This window comes from Protomyctophum bolini, assembly GCF_963924005.1.
Source record: "Protomyctophum bolini genome assembly, chromosome: 2".
NCBI classification, from domain to species: Eukaryota; Metazoa; Chordata; class Actinopteri; order Myctophiformes; family Myctophidae; genus Protomyctophum; species Protomyctophum bolini.
In genome coordinates this window covers 27,540,527-27,565,340 of record NC_137863.1, presented here as the reverse complement: position 1 = coordinate 27,565,340, position 24,814 = coordinate 27,540,527, and the positions used below count along the sequence as shown (strand labels likewise).

Sequence of the window (24,814 nt, the reverse complement as noted above, 5' to 3'; positions counted from 1 at the left end):
ACATGTGTGTTGTTCGTAATTGTGGATGTGTGGGTAATTGAACTGTGTGTTACTGTTGGGATACTAGAGGATACAGTGTTGTTTTGAGAATGTTCATGGCTGACTCTCAGAGGGTGTGATTTGTAACATTGAGACGTGAGAACAGGGGTCAGTGTTTGCTCTAGTGCCTTCCTTCTTCTCTGTGTTTTGAATGTTTGTCTCATTTGATTCACTTGACACATGGTTTAGAGATGAGGCTTTTTGTTTGGGCAGATTCAAACAATAAGGTTAGTTCTGCTGTTGTCTCTGGGAGCATGGGAGTGAAAATGATGGAGGGTCACTCCCCTGTGTCATGTTGTTGTTTTTTCCTTTGGGAAAAGAGTTGTTTATCAGTTTTTGTGTGCACAGCACTGACAGCAGTGCCAAAATCAAACTGCACAAGACCCCAGCTGTATGTTTCGCTAGATTTCACTTTTGTTTTGCAAAATGTTATGTTTTGTTTTTTTAAGATAGTTTGGGGGCTTTTCAGCGTTTATCGGATAGTACAGTTTAGAATTACAGGAAACAGGGACAAAGACTTTATAAGACACACAAAGTTTAAAACTAGGAAAGCATCCGTGTCGTTTTATATTTTCGTGTTGGCTATTCAAAAATTGCAGATGTACAAGATCACATTGTGATGATTATGTCTCACTTTTCTTGATTGTTTGATCTACTTAAATCATGTGGGGAGCCCCCAGGGCGTCCCGACCCACAGGTTGAGAACCACTGATCTATTTACAGCACAATACCAAAGGTAGACCTTCCATCAGATGTAGGTCTCGGTATGTTTTGATGTTAATTCTTCCCTGCAAGACTGCATTAAGTGAGACACTGACTCATAGGGGTGACAGGCAGCACAGTAGCATAATTTGGTTATATGTTGCTAGTTAGACCTGCTAGACTAGGAGTTTAGACAGATGAAAAAATAAATCCTTATTTCAGCCCGGTAGCACCGTTTCCTCTGAGCGAAAACCTCTTAAGTCCTGTGTAATTAGGTTAGTCTGCGTACAGGCAGCTCGGTTATTTGTATGTGTTGGTGTTTCACCAAAATGAGGACTTATCCAGAATTCAGACCTCAGTATGGTTTGCGTCTGCCCTTTGTGTGTGTTTTTCCCACAGGGAGGTGTGCTGTTGTGTCTGTGTCTAGTGTTTTTCCCTGGCTCTCAATGTGTCTTGCTAGGTGTACAGCAGTGTTGATTTGACTAACACTATGACATCGACTACCTTTTATCACTGACGAAAACAGAATAAAAACTAACCTGTGATGACTAGAACTAATTTAGTCAACAAATAAAAACTAGACTTAAAAGGTTAGTGAGAAGAGATCCAGTAGAACTAAAGACAAGGTTGTGCTCTGAAAATAGCAGATCTACATGTTCACAATGTGTCATGATAGCAGTGGTTCTCACAGGTTGAGAACCACTGCTATACAGCTACCATGGGAGTGTTGAGAGTTCAGTTCATCCCAGTCTGAGGAGAGGAAACTTCCCTAGTGAGGGTCGCATGACCCCTTTCTGACGCAGTAAACAGTCTTTCCTTGCGCAGTGATGCAAGTTCCCCCCCCCCCCCCCCCCCCCCCCCCCCCACACACACACACACACACACACACACACACACACACACACACACACACACACACACACACACACACACACACACACACACAGAGAGACCTCACACACAACCAATAACACAGTTCTTATAGAATATTTACATTCATGAAATCAATCACAGTCATGAGTTGGGGTTGGAAGGGGGAGTGGCTATTCCGGAAGAAACCTCCTCCACTGTATTACACAATAGAGCATAAAATGGTTCAACCCAGCCCCCCCCCCCCTTTTCCTTGCCACGTAGTATGTTCCAACTGGCATTTAAATAGGGGAGCTTGTGGGCTGTGCTGTTATAGCCTGTTTGTGTTCAGAAAACCGGCCCAATCCAGGAAGCAGCTGAGAGACAGAGGCAGAGAGAGGGAGTCTGGGTAAAACACTGGAGGACAGGACACAGTCACCAGGAGAAACGACATAGCAGAGGAAAGGAAAGATAGACCAAGCATCCTGGTGCTGCCACGGCTTGTGTGTGGGTGAGAGCGCACTCTGTCTCTCCTTTTCCTCCTCTGACACACACACACACACACACACACACACACACACACACACACACACACACACACACACACACACACACACATTATCTCTCTCTCTCTTTCACTCTCTCCATCCACTGTGCCGGTGGGGGAGGGACGGTGCAGCAGCCGTCCCAGGCCTAGTTGCATGTCCCAGCATCCCACAAGAGTCAGCGCAGTGCCATCGCGATCGTAACTGGAACTGTGAGAACAGGCTAGGAGAGTATTGTTTGTTGTACCATGTTAATGATGAGTCATATAGACTCTAGGGCCTGTTTTCTGAATACCATGTTAACTGGAAGTTTAACAGTGTCTGTGACGCAAGTTTATATGCACAAAGTGAAACACAGTAAGCTGCTGCTGCTGCTGACAGTACGTAAACGCCACTCAGAACAATAGCGCAGTAAAAATGAGGTTGAGCTGAGGCCAGGGAGATTTACAAGGAATCTGCAGGAGCGATGGACAGGCAGGGGAGAAGAGGTCTGTTGCTGTCTGGCCATTCAAAGCAGAGCTTGGTGTTGGAGCTGTGAGAGACTACACAGGGCTGTCGTGATCATGACATTTTGGTTGACTATTGATCATTTCAATTGACAAGTTAACCCATTAAGGCCTCAGGCAGATTCTACAATGTAATATAAACAATGCCTCATGGTGGCACTATAATAGGCCGTTCTGGAAGATTTGGGGCACACAGAGGAAAAGGAGATAAAAATACAATACAAAATATCTAGATATTTTCATGGTACCTGAGATAAGACACAAAAGGTGCATGAGCATAGCAGTAGATGTATACTGTATACTTATGAACATTAGTTGAGGTGCTAGAAAAACAATGTACATGATGGGATTACTGTAGGTGCAAAATATCGGTGTGTGACGACCACATAATCCACATAAAGTACACTAGACTGACACTAGTGTAATCTGATCGGTAGACTATAATGACTAATGAGAAATTGTGGGGAGGCTTGCCTGCCGGCAGTCTGTCTGTTGACATTGTAGTGTGCACAGCACACTACAAGCAAAATGTAGCAAAGTAGGTTGGCTCAGGGTCAGCAGCAGAGCTTATGTCACTGTGTCAGGGTGATAGTATACAGTAGTAGCATCTTCAGTGGTAGTGTAAAGGCCTATAGTGTTCACTGTCGCATGCATGCCTGTCACTCACTGTCACTGATGTAAGTCCACACAGTTTGACCCAGTGCCCAGCTGGGATTTCACTGTCAATGTTCTGATATAGAACGATCGACCTCTATCATGCTGAGTGACATCCATTTGGAATGTGTTGGAATGTAGCAGGACGGTGACCTGGTTTACCTCTGTGCCAAAAACTGAAGCCTCCTTAGGGCAGAGAAGGCTCATGTTTTTTTTTTAAACCAACACAGCACCACTCAATATTATAACGATAGTGACATGAGACTAGATATTGTTTGTGACTTTGCATAAAATAGTATTGAGATATATATCGAGTCTATTGTTGATTGCTGGTGATTGCTGGTTTTAAAGGCTGCGTTGCAGTAAAAATGTGCCTTTAACCAGAGGTCTGTGTAAGTGAATGTGATGCTGTGTAGAAGCACAGGTCACACAGGTCACCTGCTGTGTGTATCATGTCCATTGTTTTGTCATCCATTCTACACAGCGCACGTTTTAGCCACTTGAACCCCATCATCAGTATTCTGGGGGGAACATTCGCCAAAAGGACGCGTGGTGAGCTTGTATAGATACTGCTATTTTTGGCGAGTAGATTTGGTGTAGAAGGAAAGAAGTACAGTTGCAACTTGCAATCCAGTTTCTTTTCACTAAGACAAGAGGATTGAACCCTTAAAATCGGGAAAGCATCTGTGAAAAAAGCAGATATACAAGCTTGTGCCGCGCTGCAAGCTTGTACATTTGCTATTTTTGAGGGAAAAAAAGGAAAATCTTGAAAGGGTCCTTGGCTGGCACGAGGGCATTTCTAGAATCGCATTGGGTCTCTTAATGGGTTAAGTGGTTGAAGTCTGCCTGTGTCTTGTACTGTATGTGGTTCCTAGGGAATATTTAGAAAAGTGTATGTCATCCCCTTCTGCCACTTGGTGCATTAGGGAGGGGTGAAGTGCAGTGCTCCTCCTGGTCAATAGAGAGGGGAGAAGTGCAGTGCTCCTCCTGGTCAATAGAGAGGGGTGAAGTGCAGTGCTCCTCCTGGTCAATAGAGAGGGGAGAAGTGCAGTGCTCCTCCTGGTCAATAGAGAGGGGTAAAGTGCAGTGCTCCTCCTGGTCAATAGAGAGGGGTGAAGTGCAGTGCTCCTCCTGGTCAATAGAGAGGGGTGAAGTGCAGTGCTCCTCCTGGTCAATAGAGAGGGGAGAAGTGCAGTGCTCCTCCTGGTCAATAGAGAGGGGTGAAGTGCAGTGCTCCTCCTGGTCAATAGAGAGGGGTGAAGTGCAGTGCTCCTGGTCAATAGAGAGGGGTGAAGTGCAGTGCTCCTGGTCAATAGAGAGGGGTGAAGTGCAGTGCTCCTGGTCAATAGAGAGGGGTGAAGTGCAGTGCTCCTCCTGGTCAATAGAGAGGGGAGAAGTGCAGTGCTCCTCCTGGTCAATAGAGAGGGGTGAGGTGCAGTGCTCCTGGTCAATAGAGAGGGGTGAAGTGCAGTGCTCCTCCTGGTCAATATAGAGGGGAGAAGTGCAGTGCTCCTCCTGGTCAATAGAGAGGGGTGAAGTGCAGTGCTCCTCCTGGTCAATAGAGAGGGGTGAAGTGCAGTGCTCCTCCTGGTCAATAGAGAGGGGTGAAGTGCAGTGCTCCTCCTGGTCAATAGAGAGGGGTGAAGTGCAGTGCTCCTGGTCAATAGAGAGGGGTGAAGTGCAGTGCTCCTCCTGGTCAATAGAGAGGGGTGAAGTGCAGTGCTCCTGGTCAATAGAGAGGGGTGAGGTGCAGTGCTCCTCCTGGTCAATAGAGAGGGGTGAAGTGCAGTGCTCCTCCTGGTCAATAGAGAGGGGTGAAGTGTAGTGCCCCTCCTGGTCAAGTGAAAGATGGTCAAATCTGTAGTTGAGTTAAAGTACTGGTGTACTTCTAAAATCTAATTCTAACAAGGGAAATATTGTATTCAAAAGTACATGCTTTTAAAAATGCTAATAAGTGTTAAAAAAACAGCTGATATATTAATACAAATGTAAACAATTAAAGCAATAAACAGCAACACACACGCATCTTGATTATTCAATCAATCAAATACGTAATCTATAAAATAATAAATAAAATAATCAGTAGTTGCCCCATTTGACCCTAATCTACTCTACACTCTAAAATTTAACTCTGAGAGCGTATAGTATGTACAAAAAGGAAACCAAATGGACCGAGTCCATAGTTCAGAGAGATTAGTGGTTAGACATTGCATTGTCACACCAGACATACAGTATGCACGTGCGGCGCGCACACACTATTACCAAAAATAGCAGATCTACAAGCTCACAAGGCGTCACAAATATTCCCTCCAGAATATGGATGCCGGGGTTAAAGTGGTTAAACGTCAAATCTGTCCTAATATCAGGTTTTCCTTGTGACATACTATCTTAGTGGGAAAGATTTACATATTTACTTACTTGTAATATGACATAAATGTAAGGTGCTATAAAGTAACAATGTAATGCAGGGGTGCCGTGGATAAATAGTTATTTACAGGGGTTTACCTGAGCCAAAACAGTTTGAGAACCACTGCATAACCTGAGCTCTCAGTGATCGTCACAGAGAAGGGACATACATGTGTGTTTTCTTTTATACTGTATATAATTTTTATCCCACGATTTTGCAACCCATCTTTTTCACCCAGTGTCAATTATCTAATGTAATCCTTGGCGCTCTGCCAACCTGGGAGGGGGGGGGGGAGCAACGGACTTACCTCATGCTTCCTTCTATGCATGAGGAGTCCAAGCTGCTTCTTTTCACCTGACAGGGGGGAGAGTTTCCCCGGCCGGACGTATACATGTGTGTCATTAGTTATATCCAAGGGAGAGGAAGGTCAATCTGACTACGGTGTCAAGAATTTGCCTATCGTGTATAGAGTCTAGACCAGCAATTCCCAAAATGTTCATCTCGAGAAAATAAATGTGGTGTCTCCCAGGGACCCAAACATACAAAAATACATACCACTTAAACCCCATTTCAAAAGTAGCGAACAACCCCCCCCCCCCCCCCCTCTCTCTCTCTCTCTCTCTCTCTCTCTCTCTCTCTCTCTCTCTTATATATATGGAAACTTAAATTCTTTAGTACATTTCTGTACTGTAATTATAATTTTTTTGTTTGTTTTCTAAATCTTTTGAAATAATAATTGTAAAAAGAAGAAAAATAAATACTTGCAGTGTGCGAGTAAAAACGGGTCCTGGCCCACTGACCACTGTTTGGGAACCACTGGTCTAGAGACTATGCAAAGAAAGAACGTCTGTGATCAAATGCATACAGTACAAACATACGTACAACACCGAGGGCATCTTTGCGGAGAAGCTACAGTTTGCAGTCATGCAACCTGTGTGCCAAGATAAGACACGTGACGAGGAACTGCGGTTGAAAATGAACAACCAAAGCGCTTGTTTCAAGCACACGCAGAGAGAGCTGACGGGGGGAACAAGGGCATGGGCGATTAGGCTTCGTTTCCCATGTGGAGCCCTTTCATAAATGACTTGCACAAAATGAATAGAATACTGTCCACTGGTTACTATTGGTTACACTCTGCCATGCCTTGGTTGTCACAGCACTGGGTTACTCATCAGGCATATAAAGCTATTCTTCATGAAAGAATCCTAAGTTTGACTTGTCATTATTATATATTATTATATCCATCTTAGCCATTTTGTGATGACAGTTATTTTTAGACTTTGTTCTATTCTGATCCATGGAGTATTATCAAGTTATTTTGTTGTCCAACAAAGGCTTCTGCCTTTGTTGGATATACTACAGTGGAAGAGTGACAGGAAACAGGAGAGAGCTGATGAATGACATTAGTTATTCAGGCATCGAACCTGAGACTCGCTGCCATGCTGCAATAGAGCTTATACTGTAGGTGAGTGATATGCACCTTAGCCACTAGACGTAACGTGACGTCCTACCCTGGGCCATGAGGTATACAGTAGGTGTTTCCTTTCTAGATGTCTCTGTGGAAACCTCATATTATGTCCAAAACGGTAAACGTGTCGCTTTGTGCCGCATTTTCAGCTTGTGGATCTGCTACTTTTGTTGCTTTTGTGTTAAGCTGTGGTATGATGAAGTAGGGAGTTAATTTACAAAAGAACACAAAAGGTTTGAATACGGAGATAAGAGCTTTCTGCCCGACAGCGGCGATATGAATCGTCTGACTGTGGTGTATCCCTGCTCTGCATGTTTTATTAATGGTGTGTGATCTGATGGGTCCTATCTCTGGTATCATTCTGGACCGGGCACACGCCATCGATAGAAGTCTTGTTTGCACTCAGTGCATCTCAGTGTTGTATTAAAACTTGATATTTTGCGGTGCAGTATTCCTGTCTAGTTTGCGGTCTGACCGAGCCCAAATCAGTCAACCAAATGCAAAGCTTGACTTTCCATATACAGTATTTTAAAACTTGAGGTATAAAGTTTCAGTTGTCACTCAGTGTTTATTGTGGTGTTTACAGTGTATGTGGTCTGGCGACTGGTGTTCCCTACTATGATGATATCATTGAAAGAAATAGGCTGGGGGGTGGGGGGATTAGGAGGCATCTGTTGTGGGGACGCATGGGGATTATGTCTGGATACTATACTGGTGATGACTTTGTGTATATGTATCTATCTTTGTACGGATTCACACATGCATGCATATACATGTGTTTACAGTTGTGTGTGTGTGTGTGTGTGTGTGTGTGTGTGTGTGTGTGTGTGTGTGTGTGTGTGTGTGTGTGTGTGCGTGTGCGTGTGTATCCTCCTTGGCTTGAAGGTCTGACTGTCAATAACCCCCTGTAGGATCGTTGGCTGAAACACACATCAAAATAGGTACTGCTCACTAGCTTAAAGATCCAGATCACCATGCCTGCTGTGCATTCTAATCTGTTTCTGCAGATATGTTTATTGTTAAACATACATAAATATGCATTTCTATCCTTTGAGAGCATATCTCCGCAGTCATAATGGGGATAACAATATTATGCAAAAACATATAATATAAATATATATACATATTTGTCTATTTTTAGATCAAGAGTCCAATCTTGATTACTTCATGTAAATAATTATCATTGCATGATTACATCAGCAGATACAATGACATGCACCTGTCAAACGAGTATTCATTATACTACTAGCTAGACACGGTGGTGCTGCATTTTTAATGTACTGTATACAAACATGGATGTCACATGTTGCAATCTCTTCCTCTAAAGCTAAACAGTACAGATGTGTATAATATAACAAAATACATACATAAATGGATGCACCTGGGACGTATCCTCAGTGATGTATCCCAAGGTCATCTGGGTTTCGGGTCTCGCAACATCATACCCCTCACTCAGGTGACCCAGCCGGGAGTCCCGACTTACGTCCCAGTAGCTACCCTCGATAAGTCCAATTAGGGAAAAACCAGGGCCACACAATCCGTTCCTCCTGAACTACTCTGCCGGGACTGGGAGGTACCATTCTGGCACATGGAAGGACTAGGCTCTGTGGGTTCACAGTGACACCTGTCCGGGCCCCTCCTACGTCTCACCAGGTCCACTCCTGCTCTCACCAGGTCAGGCCCTGTGCGTTGCACCAGACTCCCAGCACCAGGCACTTTATTCAGGAATGGTGGATTCTCATGCCGCAACGGTTCCGCAGGCTCCACCTTGCCCTTGGTGGTACCGCAGGCTCCACTTGAGGCTTGCATGGCCCTACTAAAGGCCTCACTGTGGGTTTGTTGGGCTTCTTCCTCACGGAAGACACAGGCTGGGGCACTAACCCATACTGCTCCCGGGTGCCGTCTAATTTCCGGCTGTGTTAACTCTTCTTTGAGGTGATGAATAAATATTCAATGCAGTAACAAAAATGCCTTGTTTGAAGCTGCGGTTTATCCCATCCTGTCTCTGTGATTGGCTGGGACTAGGAAATACACAGAAATTAATTAAATACTATTATTACCAAGACTGAATCTTAGAATTACCCAAATCCCCATATTGGCCAGGGTGAGCCAGAGTGGGAAGGTAGTGGGCCTACTGTATACTTTTGCTGTGTGAGAATGAAATATCTCAAGGTTATATCTTAACAACTTTGTAGGCATATAAAGACTTCTGAAAACTGCTATTTTTGCTGTACTGTCTGTACCTCTCTTTATATTAAATAAAACCCATCAAAGCTCCGTTCACTGTGTGCCTCATGCCTAACTATGATGGATTATTGATTGAATTCTTCCACGCTACAATACAGAGACCTATTCTTCTCTGTGTGTTCTGACTCTGCAGCAGTAATTACGTCCTATTTTCCAAATGTTTCCAAATTTCGGAGAGAAAAAAATATTCTTCATCTTCAAAATGATAATGGAAAGCCTAAACTATGGATGTCAGGATCAGGCCCCAACACACACAAGAGCACATGAAGGTGTGAGCCGAAAGCCTACCTAATATTGCCAACAGGTTTAAATTAAATGGTTTAGAATGAAGCTTACTCTCTATTCTTTAATTAACAACATGACACGGTAGTTTAAGTAAAGCTGCTTAAATGCTTTGCAATCCTACTACCGCTGTTTTGCGCCAAAAGTGTTGACAAACTACACATGTGGAACATAATCCACTGTTCATGTTGTGTTGTAGCCTCGGTACCCAGGCTTTAATTTTCGTTCACATCAAAAATGAAAGCCTGGTCCGTAATTCAAAATGTAGCGGATTTACAAGCTCACAATGTGACACATTGAGAGCTTGCAGATCTGCTATTTTCAAATGGCCAAAATGTATATAGGGCTGAAGTGGGTATTGTATGTTTTGTAATAATAATCCAAATCTACAAAGTAACTAGTAGCCTACTGTAACTAAAGCTGTCAAATAAATGTAGTGGCGTAAAAGTACAATATTTGAATCTGAGATGTAGTGGAGTAGAAGTAAAAGTATTGGAAATACTCAAGTAAAGTACCTCAAAACTGTACTTAAGTACAGTACTTAAGTAAATGTACTTACTTACTTTCCAGTTCCCACCACTGGTCATCTGAGTGTTTGTAGCAACTTTAAACATAAGACATGTCCCATCGCAAAGTGATCTGTTCCGTTGCCGCAGTCGCAGTTAGTCCTAAGTGAGCTTGGTGTGCCAGGGCGTTTGTTTATAAGAAGGAGGCAGATGGCAAAGACTCATTTTCACAGGGCAGACACAGGTACTAATAATGGAAACAATTATATGGGACGATGAGCACAGCACACCCATCCAGAGACACGTTGTATAAGTCATTAGTGGATTGCCCTCTGTGTACACAACTAGAGTTCTGTCTTTGATTTATGATGTATCCTTATTGGACATAGATTTTGTTTTCCTTTTAACGCCATAAACAAGGTGCTTGAGCGAGTGAACAAAATTGTGCCGCAGTCCTTTGTTACTTTTAATACATACTTGTCCTGTAGTCAGGTTTGGTATTATTTTGTTGTTGCAAGGTGTGGAATCTTAACATCTCAAAAGTCATCTGTTTCTAGCACGTGGGGAAGGCTCCTGTGTGTGTGTGTGTGTGTGTGTGTGTGTGTGTGTGTGTGTGTGTGTGTGTGTGTACGCTTACTATTGCCGTGTTTTCTATAGCCACACTTTTCTCTTGGTTTTTATAATGTAGATTTTCATTTACAGAATCAGTGCAGAGATTAAATGACTACTAGTTGTAGTCCGTATTAGTAGCCAATATTTTATAAAAAGAAAAATCATGTCATGCCAGTCTATGGTCATGCCTTCGTGATGTGATGCGTGGCTATTTTACGTAGCTTTTTTAATCTACAGGCGGCGGTGGCTCAGGGGTAGAGTGGCTGGATGGTAACCACAAGGTTGCCAGTTTGAACCCGGGCTCCCCCAGAGTTGGTGTCGAAGTGTCCTTGAGCAAGGCACTGAACCCCTAATTGCTCCCGATGTGCTGGTTGGTGTCTTGCATGGTTTCCGCCGCCATCTGTGTATGAATGGGTGTGTGAATGGGTGAATGTAATGCACAATCTATGTAAAGCGCCTTGGATAAAGGCGCTATATAAATTTACCATTTATTACAATAAAAACTCATCATCATCATCCTCATCAACCTCATTTATTTAACTCAAGACCATTGTCACATGGTATGGAGAACTGCCCCCAATAGCTGATAACTCTCCTTTAGAGATGGTGCAGAACTCTGTGGCACGCATACTCACGAACACACGAAAACGTGAGCATATCACTATTATCACACCAATCCTGGCTACTCTACACTGGCTCCCTGTGAGCTACAGCAGGGGTTCTCAACGCTTTTGGCCGGGGACCCCCGGAAATGATTTGGCAATGTCTCGGGACCCCCGCCCTTAATAATAGAGACAATACACCATAAATAAATACTAAAACCAGATATACATTAGGGAAGGTGTATGCATGTACTATGTGTACTATGTAAACTCTTCATTTCCATTTTCCAGCCATTCAGTTGATTTATTTTTATTTTTATTGATCACTTTCAAAGCCCTACATGGACTAGCCCCCAGCTACATCACGGACATGCTAAAACCCCACAGGCTGGTGCGCAGCCTCAGATCTGCAGATAGGGCCCTTCTAGTTCCACCCATAACTCACCTTGTCACCCGAGGTGACTGGGCTTTTGCGGCCCGCGCACCATCGCTCTGGAATGCCCTCCCCATGGCTCTTAGGCAGGTGGAGACACTGTGCCCGCTTTTAAAAACACACCTGTATGTCAAGTGCTTTTCCTAATTCAGTTTTATATGTATGTGACTATATATGTATTATGTGTATGTATGTATATGTATATATTTATTTATGTGTTTTGATGTGATTCTAGGCTTTGTTATTTCTGATGTTCTTGATGTTGTTTGATTGTTGTTTCTAACCTGTCTGTAAAACACTTTGTAACTATATGTTTGGAAAGGTACTATATAAATAAAATGCATTCATTTTAACCGAAATATAATTTGGGTACCTCCCCACACACACCAGAGTTTCCACACAGCAAAATCCCTCGTGTTAATTTACCTGTAAGGATCCCATTACACGCTCTCTGAAGTAAATGAGGGTTACTGTGTGGGGTTACGGTGTTCTCTTCATCTTATCATGCACCATCCTGTCTCCATGGCAGCACGTGTCTGGTACCTGACTACCTGTACACTGTATCTATTTCTGATCGTGTCCATATTGTGCCTGCCTGGTATCATGTGAGATGCATTTACAATCATGTTGTTGCTGCTTAATTATTCAATGCATTTTGGGAGAACTTGGCAAAGCTCATTATCACAAGCTGACGTATGAAACAGACAGGATATAATTTAGTAGTTCTCTATTTAAAAGTTTTGTAAATAATGCAAAAATAGCAGTTCTACAAGATCGGTTGTGGTTCAGTTGTGTTTCCAATTTGTTTGCACACCACCACTGAGCAACAAAGTATAACATAGAGATAAAGTAGCTAATAGGTTTAGTCAATTACAAAACAATCAATTTGAATCCTTTCTTAATTTTAAAATTAAATCTATTAATTGAGCTGTTCCCTTCAGGGGTCGCCACAGCAAATCATCTGCCGCCGTCTCACCCTGTTAATCAATAGTTATCCTAAATCAGCAGCCCTAAATTAGTATACAGGAGTTTAGCAAGTGTCTTTGCTCATTGTTTATAGTAATGTAAAAATAATGATATGCCCCTTTTCTCATTCTGTCTCTAGACCTGCGTGGTGCAACAGCGCCCAAGCCCCTCAAGCCCCAGAGATCCCTACCAGGGACCCCCATCTCACAATACTTGGAAGCCGACCTAGTGCGATCATTCATGGACGAAAAGTATAAGGAGATTGCTGAGGTAAGACTTGAGTGTTGCTTCAAACACAATGCACAAAGGTGGAGAGTGGAGACGCAATGGGAGTTTAATGGGACGGTTTTCTATTTCTCAATCTCTAGTATTAAAACTCCTTTTCTGCTCAGAGCGAGATTGGACGAGTTATATTTATGGTCACAGATCGCCTAGGACGAGATCGAACGGGTCCTAAGTTTATGATGTTTAATAATGATTTTTACCAGCTCTTGGTGTCATTGTCGCCAGGCAACGCTTCCCTCCCGCTTTGATGACGTCATTGATTATTTTCCTTCATCCTGACCAGAGCTAGCGATGATCTAAAAGTTTGTTTGTATTGGAATTGAAGCTCAGATTGAGGTGATCATACAAAACATCCATGTTTTAGGAGGTCAATAGAAAAATCATTGTGACCTCGCAGGACTGTTTCAGCATTTCAGTTAAGTCTCTAACGAATGCCCCGGAAATTATTCCTTGTTACCAGAAGTTCACCGCATCAGCTGGAATCGGCTTAAAAGTAAGGGCCTACGGCCGCAAAGGCTGGCATTCTGCGACAAACACATGAGGCTGTGCCGGGATTTACCTAATCTGGTCATGTTCACTTAATATATCAAGAACTTGCCAGTGTCAGTGGTTATTATAAAACAAGACAAGGTGCGCAAAGTTGAGCGACATGACTCATCACTAGCATTTCATAACAATGGCTTGAGACCAGCTTTTCAAATGCAAACATATAGGCCTATTATAACAGTGAATATTTCTACTTTTTTATGACCCAACTGCAACTGACCTTCTTGACTTTGACCATCAAATTACCCATTACTGTATCTCAGTTAGAAATTCTAACTACATTCAGTTAGAAATTCTAGTATATTCATATTCAGTATACTAGTATATCTATATTCAGTATATATATAATCTAGTATATTCAGCTAGAAATTCTGAAATGAAATGGTATGTCCTTGTAGTTGTATTACGATGTATGCTCAAAATGCAAACCGTCCACGTTTAGATGGAGGGGTGTTTATGTGTGAGTCTCCCTAAAATGAAGAGCCTTGATGAATGTTTTCTATAGTTGTGGCCTGTGGGTCGATTCAGAATCAGCTTTATTGTCACAGCACAGGTTTTCTGATGTAAAGCTTTTGTTTCCTCTTTGTTTCATGCATGCTCCATCATTTTGTAGTTTCCATAAGGTAAGGCAGTTTTATTTCCATAGCACATTTCAACAACGAGGCAATTCAATGTGCTTCACACAGAACATCAAGCAAAGGAAACACAATTATACAAAGATGCATAAAACTAAAGTAAAAACTAAATAAATAACAGATACAGTTCCGGTGCAGAAGAGAAAGAAAAAAGGAAAAGTAACTCAATCAAAGGCAGCGGCAAGCAGTAAGGTCTTTCGTAAAATAAGAGGCGCAGCAGACCGTTTGTTCCAGATAATGTGGTGCACTGGTGCATAAAAACTAAATGCTGCTTCCCCATGGACAGACCATTCTTTCCCAGATGACCTGAAAGATCTGTACAAGATCAGAAATGTATTTTTAACCCTAAACCATTCAAAGCTTCATTGAGTGTGGTATTTTCCCATTCCATATTTCAACTATTTTCAGCAATGGCATTATATTCTTTTTTCGGCGGGTAGATCTTTGAAAGTAGCTCTCAAGTCACCCCTGGGTTAACCCATTAAAGGAGTTCACCCAAAAGATGACTTATTTTCAATCAATTACACACCACATGAAGCCTTGACTTCATTGAGCATTCCTGAGCCAATGATTTGATCACCGGAGACTCGTTAGGAGACTCCACCGGTCATCAAATTATTATCCCAGGAATGTGACAAAAACAAGGAGAACTACTCCTTTAAGAGCTTCTACAAATACCTTCTGAATCTGTATTTCTCTAATTCTTCTTCAAGAATGACAAAAGATAGCAGATGTATACAAAAGATAGCAGATGTACAAAAGATAGCAGATTTACAAGCTCCCAGCGCGGCACAAAGAGCTGATGTGGGCTCCTATATCTGCTAATTATATACTTTCTATACAGTTAGTGTGTGTACTGTGTATGTATGTATGTACAGTATGTATATTCACAGTCTGTGTGGATGACATAGTGTATTCTGAATGTTTTTCCACCCAGACGCTGTTCAGTCGCAGTATGACGGAGAGTGAGATGCGCAGCGCTCCCTATGAGTTCCCTGAGGACAGTCCCATTGAGCAGCTGGAGGAGAGACGCCACCGTCTGGAGAGGCAGATCAGCCAAGACATCAAGTAAGAAATTCAAACACATGCACGCACTCACGCACGCACACATGCACGCATGCCATGCACGCATGCACGCACGCACGCACGCACGCACGCACGCAACATTAGTCTTCTTAAATCGCCCTTTACCAGTGTTTCTCAAGGGTTCTTTGAAGGGGTTCCAAGGGGGTCCATTTAGTTCCATTTGTAAACTCTCAGAATGAAAGCGGTCCTTGAAATTAAAAGTTTTGAGAACCACTGCCCCATACATTTACACAACAATGTCTATGTGAGTGTGCACTCGACAGTTTCCAACAGGTCAGTTCCGGTGCTAAACTAAATGCAGCCAGCAGCTAACCAGACCTAACCGTCCAGCAGTCGGCACACATTGTTTTTGTTCCAGCCTGTTGTCTAGGAAGTGGGGTTCTGTCTTGAGTTGCTAGGGTGATGGTATCTGCACCACGCACTAAGCCAATCTTTTTCGTTGCGGGGTCCCGTTGTTGTCAATCAGCCATGTGCGCCTCCACTAACTAATGGCCTTTTTCTGTTTGTGTCACCCTACCCTCACCCTCCATCCTTCCATCACCCTGACTCCCTTGTTTGGGTCTAACGCTTTTATTTTCACCCCTCTGTCTAACCCTGCACGCTTCATGTCTGTCTTGTCTGTGGATTCTTGGTTTCTCTTCTTTTCCTGTCATTTCCCCCACTCTGCCTCCTGCCTTGCCATGCTGCCCTGTGCCACTGCATATCACCCCAGGCTTGAGCCAGAGATCTTGCTCCGCGCCAAGCAGGACTTCATGAAAATCGACAGCACTGCAGACTTGGAGTGAGTGATACGCGCTTCAGTTACTGTAAAATATGTTCTGTTACTCTGCTTTTCAAAGGTACACCTGCAAACTATTTGCCTGACTTCAGAGTGTTAACACTTGTCTGCATATTATGTATACAATGTTTAGTTTCTGTTTAACTGTGAATGCTTAGTTTTAAGTGCACTTCTCTCTCTCTACATTCAAACTGTATTTGCCCTCTGCTGGTGATACATGGTAGTGGAAACGGATAACCATGCTCTTTTGCTCTCTCTCTGTAGCTCTCCACTCCTCTTCCATAGGAGAGATTAGTTGTTGTCCTCCCTATAGAGTGTCGCAGTCCCACCTTTCATGACGACGTGAGACCCAGAAGTGAATTCCCCGTTCATTTTCTCCATAGGCTTTTCAAAAAGTATTTTTCTACAGACGTTTACGCTGCGGACAAAGCCAACTCGAGTTGTGACAAATCATGACAACAAACACAACATTTTGGGGCGAAGAAAAACAACAAAAAAAGTGTTGTAACCTGCCGTTTTCTTCTTCTTTCTAATTATTTGTTCGGCCCGAATTTTTTGTTTGTTGTCATGATCTGTCACAACTCCAGTTGGCTTTGTACTTTTTTGAAATGTCTATGAGGAAAATGAACATGGAATCATTTCCTGGGCCCTGGTAGTCACAAGATGATAATAATCATAGTACAACTAGACACAGGTGACACAGGCCGTAGAAGAGAGAGCTGTGTCACGCTTTATGGGCTGTAGTTCCAAACATTGGAACTTCCTCATTGAAATGGAATGAGAACATTCCATTATTACAATGGGAGTCTATGCTAGTGACGTAACTCTCTCTCTCTATGGGTCTGGGTAGCCTCAGCCTCAGGTAACCATTACTTCAGTCATAGGTAGTCACAGGTATGTTGGCAATCTCCTAGCTGTCAACCAATAGCACAAGAAGTCTTCAACCATACTTGATATTAAATATCTGGTTCCTTCAAACATTATTTGTCTTATGAATATTGGGCTTGTGAATCGGATATTTTCCCTATTGCTTGCCACCTGTCTTGTTTTGACATTTTGTCCCATTTCTCTCCACATCTGTCTCTCTCTCAATTTTTTTGCACTTGAGGTTCATGAATGAGAAGGACGTGTGCACTGTGGATGATGGCTTCACGCAGAGGGTGCTGCCGATGGAGAGGGAGTATCAACGTGTGTCAATATCTGGAGAGGAGAAGTGTGGGGTGAGGAACCCGGAAAAATACTAACATATAAATTAGACCAGTGATTCTCAAAACATTTTCTAAAAGTTCTGTATATATATATACACGCGTTTGCTTTCCTTTTCATGTAGGTGCCCTTCACGGACCTGGTGGACGCTGCCAAGTGTGTGGTGAAGGCGCTGTTCATACGGGAGAAGTACATCAGCCGATCCATGCAGAACTTCTGCAAGACAGCAGCTCACGCCTTGCAGGAGCTGGGGGAGAGAGCCATGGACCTGAACCTCTACGAGGAGATCCCAGAGACGCCTGTGGATGCAGGTGTGCCCCGATACGTGCATAAACTGACACGTATGCTGCTTGTGATCGGAACAACAACCTCGGCACCCGTGACACCTCCGCTGAGTGTCATTCTGGGGCACCTGCCAACTTATCTAATTTTAATTCTTGTACTGTCCAAATCTCTTCGCAAAAAAATTGCCGTAAATGCTATTTTTGCAGAATGTTCGCCACAGAATAGGGACGCTAGGGGTCATGTGTTCAATCTGCCGATTTCAAGAAATGAGCGTCGCGCTTGTGAACTCAGTGCAGTTGCTGCTGGTCGATCATCGGTCGGTCTCAGCTCGTTGGTTCTATTCTCAACCAATCACAATAGAACACCTATTAACATGGGGAAGTTGCATTGCTCATTCCTTGCTTGCCTTTTGCTGCTGCGTATTGCTGTGCTGCTGATGCTCGCTGTTGCTTTAAGTTAAAACTTTTGCTCGCCCTCCACCACCCCAGCTACCACCTGTCGTCTTGGATCTACTTTACTGGGGAATCGCTATCGGTAGGGAGATGTAAATATGCTTTCTCAGAGAACCTAAAAGCAAATCCAAATAATTGCCAAACCAAAGTAAATATATTGCTCATTTTGTATTTGAATAAAAATCAATTTAATCCATTCCTGACTGAATTAAGCTTTAGGTGACACTGATGTTGTAATTAGGCTGATTGTTTGTGTCTTCTCCCCCAGATGCCCCTGTTCACCCCCCTGTTTCGGAGACACACCCTTATGAGAATCAGGACCCCAAGAAGATGCCTGCTGACACAGGCTACAGCTGCAAGATGGTGGACGGAGTCATCCATGTCTACACCAATAATAACTGCATGGATAAGTGAGTGGTTCTCATTTGCGTTGCTGTCTGTTGAAAATCCTACTTGTTTTTCCAAGTCCATTCTTTGGATTTTGTAGCAGCTAACCCCACGTGATTCTCATGTCCAGGAGCACTACCAGTGTTAACAGCAGCTAACCCACCATGTGATTCTCATATCCAGAAGCACGGAAATAGACCTGCTGTATCCTGACCTGAAGGAGTACCTTGCAGACATGAATGTCATGATGGCCCTCATTATTAACGGACCAGTGTGAGTGTCTGTGTGTGTGCGTGCATGTTTACAGAGATATATTATACACACACACACACTGTATATTTGTATTTGTTGTGGCTCAAGCTTATTCAGGGGTGAATGACGAATACCGGGTGATACTTGTTCATCACATATGAATAGCCTTTTTTATTCACAAAGACATTAAGAGAATAGCATTTCATCTACACTTTAACTGAATAGATGATGTCAATGAGAACTTTCCCTGGCAAGCAAGGGATTCTCTAGTCTTCTTGGGCAAGGGAGCTGGTTCCTAGGCTCATGGTTGCATGACCGTGAGGTTTGGCAATTTCGGAACCCGTTGGCAAAGAAATAAATATAGCCTCTGGGACCTCCCCATTCTCCCCTTGTAGAGACCGGATGTCGCCCGTTTACTCTCCTTCGGCGCTCTTCTTCCGGTGGTGCTCCATTGTTTTCATTCCTAATAACAATTATACCCGTTGTAATGAGAGTTGCCGACAGATTCAGCTGCGGAGCTCTGAATTAATCAGCAATAAGGTTGCTTCGGTTGTAACGTTTGTTAAGCTTGTTAAGCTAAGACCCACACAGAAGAAACAAACTTTCTTTCTTTTCCTGCCTTGATCTCTTTAGCGCCCCCCCCCCTCTCTTCTTCCCTTTCTTAGTTTTTCTTGGAAAAAATTACACGATCTATGCACAAAAACGAATTGAGTTCAGCATTGTAGTGGCACTTTATCTGACCTGATTGGTTAGCCGTATAACCCCTAGAGAAGATACAACCGCTGACCAATCAGCACAACTTTATCACCCTCTCAATCCTGTTATTACTCCCATCAAACATGCACAAGTTCAGTGATAAGTTCAGTATTAATTTGACATGAAACATGACATGTTTTTCTGCCCACATGCAGGAAATCTTTCTGTTACCGCCGGTTACAGTACCTCAGCTCTAAATTCCAGATGCACATCTTGTTGAATGAGATGAAGGAGCTGGCAGCCCAAAAGAAGGTTCCTCACCGAGACTTCTACAACATCCGCAAGGCAAGGATCACGCAACAGCAGCTGCCGATGATTAACTGGTTCATTGGAGAGGAGTTAATTGTTTACTCCACTAACATCATCTACTAGTTGATGATTTTAATAGAATATTTGAATAGTTTATTATTAGACATGACATGTAAAACGGCAAAAGAGTACAGTCAAACAATTGGTCTAGAAGGGATAGCACCAAAAAAGGTTGTTGCAGTCTTGTTTCCATTCGGGCCTTATGCAGTCAACTCATAAACACCACATGAGTGGAAGAAAAAGAAGGGGGTTGTAAAGAAGTGGAGGTGATCGCCTGTGTAAGGGAAAAGTGGTAATTTCCTCTCCCTGATAGATGAGGATATCAGAGATAATATTACTTCATTTCAGTGGTTCCCAAGCTTTTTAAACGAGGACTACTTGTTTTCTGATTTATGGAATTTCTTGATTTCTTCATGAAATTACTGAAACATTTGTTTTAAATGTATGATTTCCCCCCCTTTTTGGGGAATATGTTTTGATAATGTTTTGAATTAATATAAATTAAAAACAAAATGTAGCAAACAAAAGATAGAGGGAGCCCATAACAATGTGGCCGTGACCCACAAATGAGTCCCAACCCACCGTTTGGCAAACAGTGCTTTATTTTATAGCATATACTGCCTTGCTGTTGCGTGTGGGGAGCGATCCAGGAGGCGTCCTGCTCACAGTGTTGCGTTTCCCTCCAGGTGGACACACACATCCATGCATCCTCTTGCATGAACCAGAAGCACCTGCTCCGCTTCATCAAGAGAGCCATGAAGAAGTTCCCCAAGGAGATCGTCCACATAGAGCACGGCCGCGGACAGACCCTCATGGAGGTGTTCGAGAACATGAACCTGACGGCCTTCGACCTGAGTGTAGACACGCTGGACATGCACGCGGTGAGGAACCAGGGGCAGGGAGGAACCAGGGGCAGTGAGGAACCAGGGGCAGGGAGGAACCAGGGGCAGTGAGGAACCAGGGGCAGGGAGGAACCAGGGGCAGTGAGGAACCAGGGGCAGTGAGGAACCAGGGGCAGTGAGGAACCAGGGGCAGTGAGGAACCAGGGGCAGTGAGGAACCAGGGGCAGTGAGGAACCAGGGGCAGGGAGGAACCAGGGGCAGTGAGGAACCAGGGGCAGTGAGGAACCAGGGGCAGGGAACCAGGGGCAGGGAGGAACCAGGGGCAGGGAGGAACCAGGGGCAGTGAGGAACCAGGGGCAGGGAGGAACCAGGGGCAGTGAGGAACCAGGGGCAGGGAGGAACCAACTTTTCAATAGCTAAAGCATAACATAATGCTAACACCAAAAGGGGTTCCCGCCCAAAATGGGTTAAGCGGCATCTCGCTGCTTGTGCCTGTATGAGTAGCAGTAAAGTAACTAAACATTTATTCAAGTACTGTACATTTACTGCCAACATTGATTCAGTCTGTGCAGCAGAAGACCCCAACATTGTTGGGCAGTACAAGAGAGAATATTATTGAGATGCAACATTCCAGTTACAGAACAAGACCTTCCTCAGGCATCCTCAGGTCTTTTGTTGGCCGAAATGTTTTAAAGGGATATTTCACTTTCAAATATGTTTGAGATCATTTTAACATCTACTCTGGCTTTTGAGAGCACTCCCAGACAGTTTTTTAAGTTGCTTGATTCAGTATTTAGTTATCTGATATTCATTTTATCAGACATGCCCCTTTCCTACAGAACAATTGTAACTTCAAACTCTATTTTAAACACGATAGATTCATTGAACACCTGTCATTGGTTCTGGTGACTGATATTATCCTAATACGTGTCCTGTGTTAGTTATATTGCATTAACTTGCCCTGACATCTTCTTCTCTATCATACAGATTGGTTAAAATGTATGTTTCGTTCATTAACAAAAGTTATATTTTTTCTTACCTTCATCTTCTCAGGATCGTAACACGTTCCATCGATTTGACAAGTTCAACGCTAAATACAACCCCATCGGAGAATCCATCCTCCGAGAGATCTTTATCAAGACTGACAACCACATTGAGGGGAAATACTTTGCACACATTGTCAAGGTGTGTAACAGTTGAGTGATATACAACAGTGGTTCTCTGCTGTCTGGGAACCCCCATGGGTCATTGAGGGGTTTCTAAGGGGTCCCCAGTTAGATTTGTTAATATAGCATAAAAATGAAAAAACTATTTAACCCTGCTTTATACTTGGGCTTTTCGATCCACAAGCGTCACAACGCGTTGCTTGAGCTTGTAGATCTGCCATTTTCTTGAATGTTTTGAAAAATGGTGAAAAGATTTTGAATGTTAAGACAGATCTTCTCTTATGACAGTGGTTTTCAACCAGTGGTCCAGGGACCACCAGTGATCCTTGATGGGGTTCCAGGTGGTCCCCAGCTAAATGACGGAGAGTTGGTAACCAAATGGACTCTTATTACATATTTAACTTTTGAGAGTTAATGGACCCTTAATGGACCCTTATGGGTCCATTTGGTTTCATTTTACGCTCTCAAGAGTTCAATTATTGTTAAATATCTGCATTACTTAATCTAAATAAGTCTATACAATTAGAGAATGTAGAATAATTGTTACTTTGATCAACGCCTGTTATCTCTCCTAATGGCACCACATCATTACAGCATGGAATTGTGGACAAAATCGTACGACAACAAAAGTATTTTGTCAGAGAGTCTAAATCTCATCAAATGGTGGTCTGTGACTCAAGTGCTGAATAAATAATTGGTACTTGATATGAAAAGGGTTGAAAAGCACTTTGACATGAACATTGTTTGGATGTCTCTTCTAGGAGGTCATGTATGACCTGGAGGAGAGCAAGTACCAGAACTCTGAGTTGCGCCTGTCCATATACGGCCGCTCACGTGACGAGTGGGATAAACTGGGCCAGTGGGCCGTGAACCATAGCGTCTACTCCGACAACGTGCGCTGGCTCATCCAATTCCCGCGCCTCTTGTGAGCATATAACTTGTGTGCTTGCGTTTTTAACCCTTCCCCCCCCCCCCAATAAAGTTGTTTTTAATGTATACAAAATGTGTATGTTCCATGTCTCTGCACACACTGCTGGTTGTGGGTTTCTCATTGCAAAGTTTGACCCCCATTCCAGTGACGTGTACCACACCAAGAAACAGCTGGCCAACTTCCAGGAGATGCTGGAGAACATCTTCATGCCTCTGTTTGAGGCCTCCATCAACCCCCAAAGCCACCCAGAGCTGCACCTCTTGCTGCAGCATGTGAGTTCGACCACACACCCCAGTCATGACCATACCATTAAAACCTGTTATGTACCGCGAACCACACATAAGTACAGTGTTGTTGTTCGGCATGGAATAATCCCCCGTTGGCCATAAGAGATTGTCCTGCTACATACACTTTTACATCTTTCACACATAAGTACAGTGTTGTTGTTTGGCGTGGAAGAGATTGTCCTGCTACATGCACTTTTACATCTTTCAAGCACAATCTAAAAGAATAGTTTACTTGATAACCAATCTTGTGACCGTTCATAATAAATCCTGCACTTTATCGGACAACTTCATTAGCATTAGATAGGTATACTTTTCACCTTTTGTAACTGTTTTGTACCTCTGTTTTTCTGAATTCAAAATGTACAAGTAAAAGTAAAAAAGTATCGGCATCAAAATATGAGGTGTAGTGGGTTGGAAGTAAAAGTTGTGAAAATGTTAAATACTGAAGAAAGAAAAGTAAATCCTCAAATCCATAGCTAAAGTCACAGTACTTGAACACCGCTGGTTGTGTGTGTGTTGTTAGGTAGTGGGCTTTGACAGTGTGGACGACGAGTCCAAGCCCGAGCATCACATCTTCAACCTGGACAGCCCACTGCCAGCCAACTGGACGCAGGAGCACAACCCTCCCTACTCCTACTACCTCTACTACACATACGCCAACATGACCGTGCTCAACCACCTGCGCAGGTATAGAGGAAGCGCCCCATCATTTGATTTCTCACGGCTCAGTGGGGCTGCGCGATGGACAGAGAATATTTCCGAAACCAATATTTAGAACCTCTGAACGACTTAACGGACTTAACCCCCGACTTAAAACATCAAATATTTATTCAAAATTTACAAAAACAATATGTTGCTATATACTAGTCTGTACAATGAGGAACCGCTCCAATGAATAGCTATGTGTGTCTGTCCCTATGTATGTATGTATGTATGCATGTCCATTTGGGTACGGACAGCTGCAGCGGCGGCTGTGTGTGTGTCTGTCTCTATGTATGTTGGTTTAGCCAGCACACACCAGACTGTGTGCTGGTGTATATACACCAGACTGTGACAACCTTTCTTGTGTTTGTCCGATAATAGGAGGCGTGGCTTCAACACTTTCGTACTGCGGCCTCACTGTGGGGAGGCGGGGCCTATCCACCACCTGGTGTCAGGTTTCATGCTGTCAGAGAACATCTCCCATGGCCTGCTGCTCAGAAAGGTCAGTGGTGTCTGGACTAGAGCGCTGGTTCTCAAACAGTGACCCGATGACCCGTCATCTATGAGTTTCCTACATTTCCCAGAGTAGGGAATGCTAGGCTTTTGGGCGGGAACCCCTTTTGGTGTTAGCATTATGTCATGCTTTAGCTGGCGCGCTAAGAGCTTGTAGATCTGCTATTTTTGAAAAATCGAAGAACGACTGACATAGAAAACAGCTTTTTCAGAAAACTGTCAGGATGTAGAAGACATTGCGATACTAATATACCACTGCGCTGGGCTACGTGCGGGGCATATGTGCATATGCAATAGGGACGGGTGAAGTGTGGCTGCGCCAGGCTAAGGCTTAATGTGGTATTTTGTATTTATTTGTATTTATTTATTCAGCACAGTATAAAAACAACACGGTGAACATATAAATATGAGAAGGGTAAGGTGCTAGGCTGAGGCAAAAAAAGCCTGAGGGGCTTATACGAGGCCTCAACCTATATCAATTAAAATGAAACATTGTACATGGGATATAGAATATCCAGAAAACATGATTGCAGTATATAAAACATAAACAAAACAACAAAACAAAAAACATGATTAGA

At 43.3% G+C, this 24,814-nt stretch overlaps 1 protein-coding gene across 6 annotated transcripts in view; it reads left to right on the top strand.

The window, feature by feature from the left end:
- Window positions 1–24,814, top strand: part of ampd2a (adenosine monophosphate deaminase 2a) — a 43,915-nt gene that overhangs the window by 10,918 nt on the left and 8,183 nt on the right. The window contains exons 1-16 of one of the 6 annotated variants that reach the window (XM_080785120.1): window positions 2,014–2,101; window positions 8,056–8,111; window positions 12,958–13,088; window positions 15,222–15,352; window positions 16,083–16,151; window positions 17,257–17,368; window positions 17,479–17,665; window positions 18,360–18,501; window positions 18,662–18,751; window positions 19,642–19,771; window positions 20,482–20,676; window positions 21,691–21,822; window positions 22,565–22,728; window positions 22,880–23,006; window positions 23,545–23,708; window positions 24,105–24,225. In XM_080785120.1, coding sequence (XP_080641246.1) covers window positions 13,059–13,088; window positions 15,222–15,352; window positions 16,083–16,151; window positions 17,257–17,368; window positions 17,479–17,665; window positions 18,360–18,501; window positions 18,662–18,751; window positions 19,642–19,771; window positions 20,482–20,676; window positions 21,691–21,822; window positions 22,565–22,728; window positions 22,880–23,006; window positions 23,545–23,708; window positions 24,105–24,225 — 1,794 coding nt within the window. In that variant the 5' untranslated portion in view covers window positions 2,014–2,101; window positions 8,056–8,111; window positions 12,958–13,058. Of the gene's footprint in view, window positions 1–1,963; window positions 2,102–8,055; window positions 8,112–12,957; window positions 13,089–15,221; window positions 15,353–16,082; window positions 16,152–17,256; window positions 17,369–17,478; window positions 17,666–18,359; window positions 18,502–18,661; window positions 18,752–19,641; window positions 19,772–20,481; window positions 20,677–21,690; window positions 21,823–22,564; window positions 22,729–22,879; window positions 23,007–23,544; window positions 23,709–24,104; window positions 24,226–24,814 lie in introns of those variants that run through there. The other 5 variants (XM_080785119.1, XM_080785121.1, XM_080785122.1 and 2 more) reach the window with 5 other exon arrangements.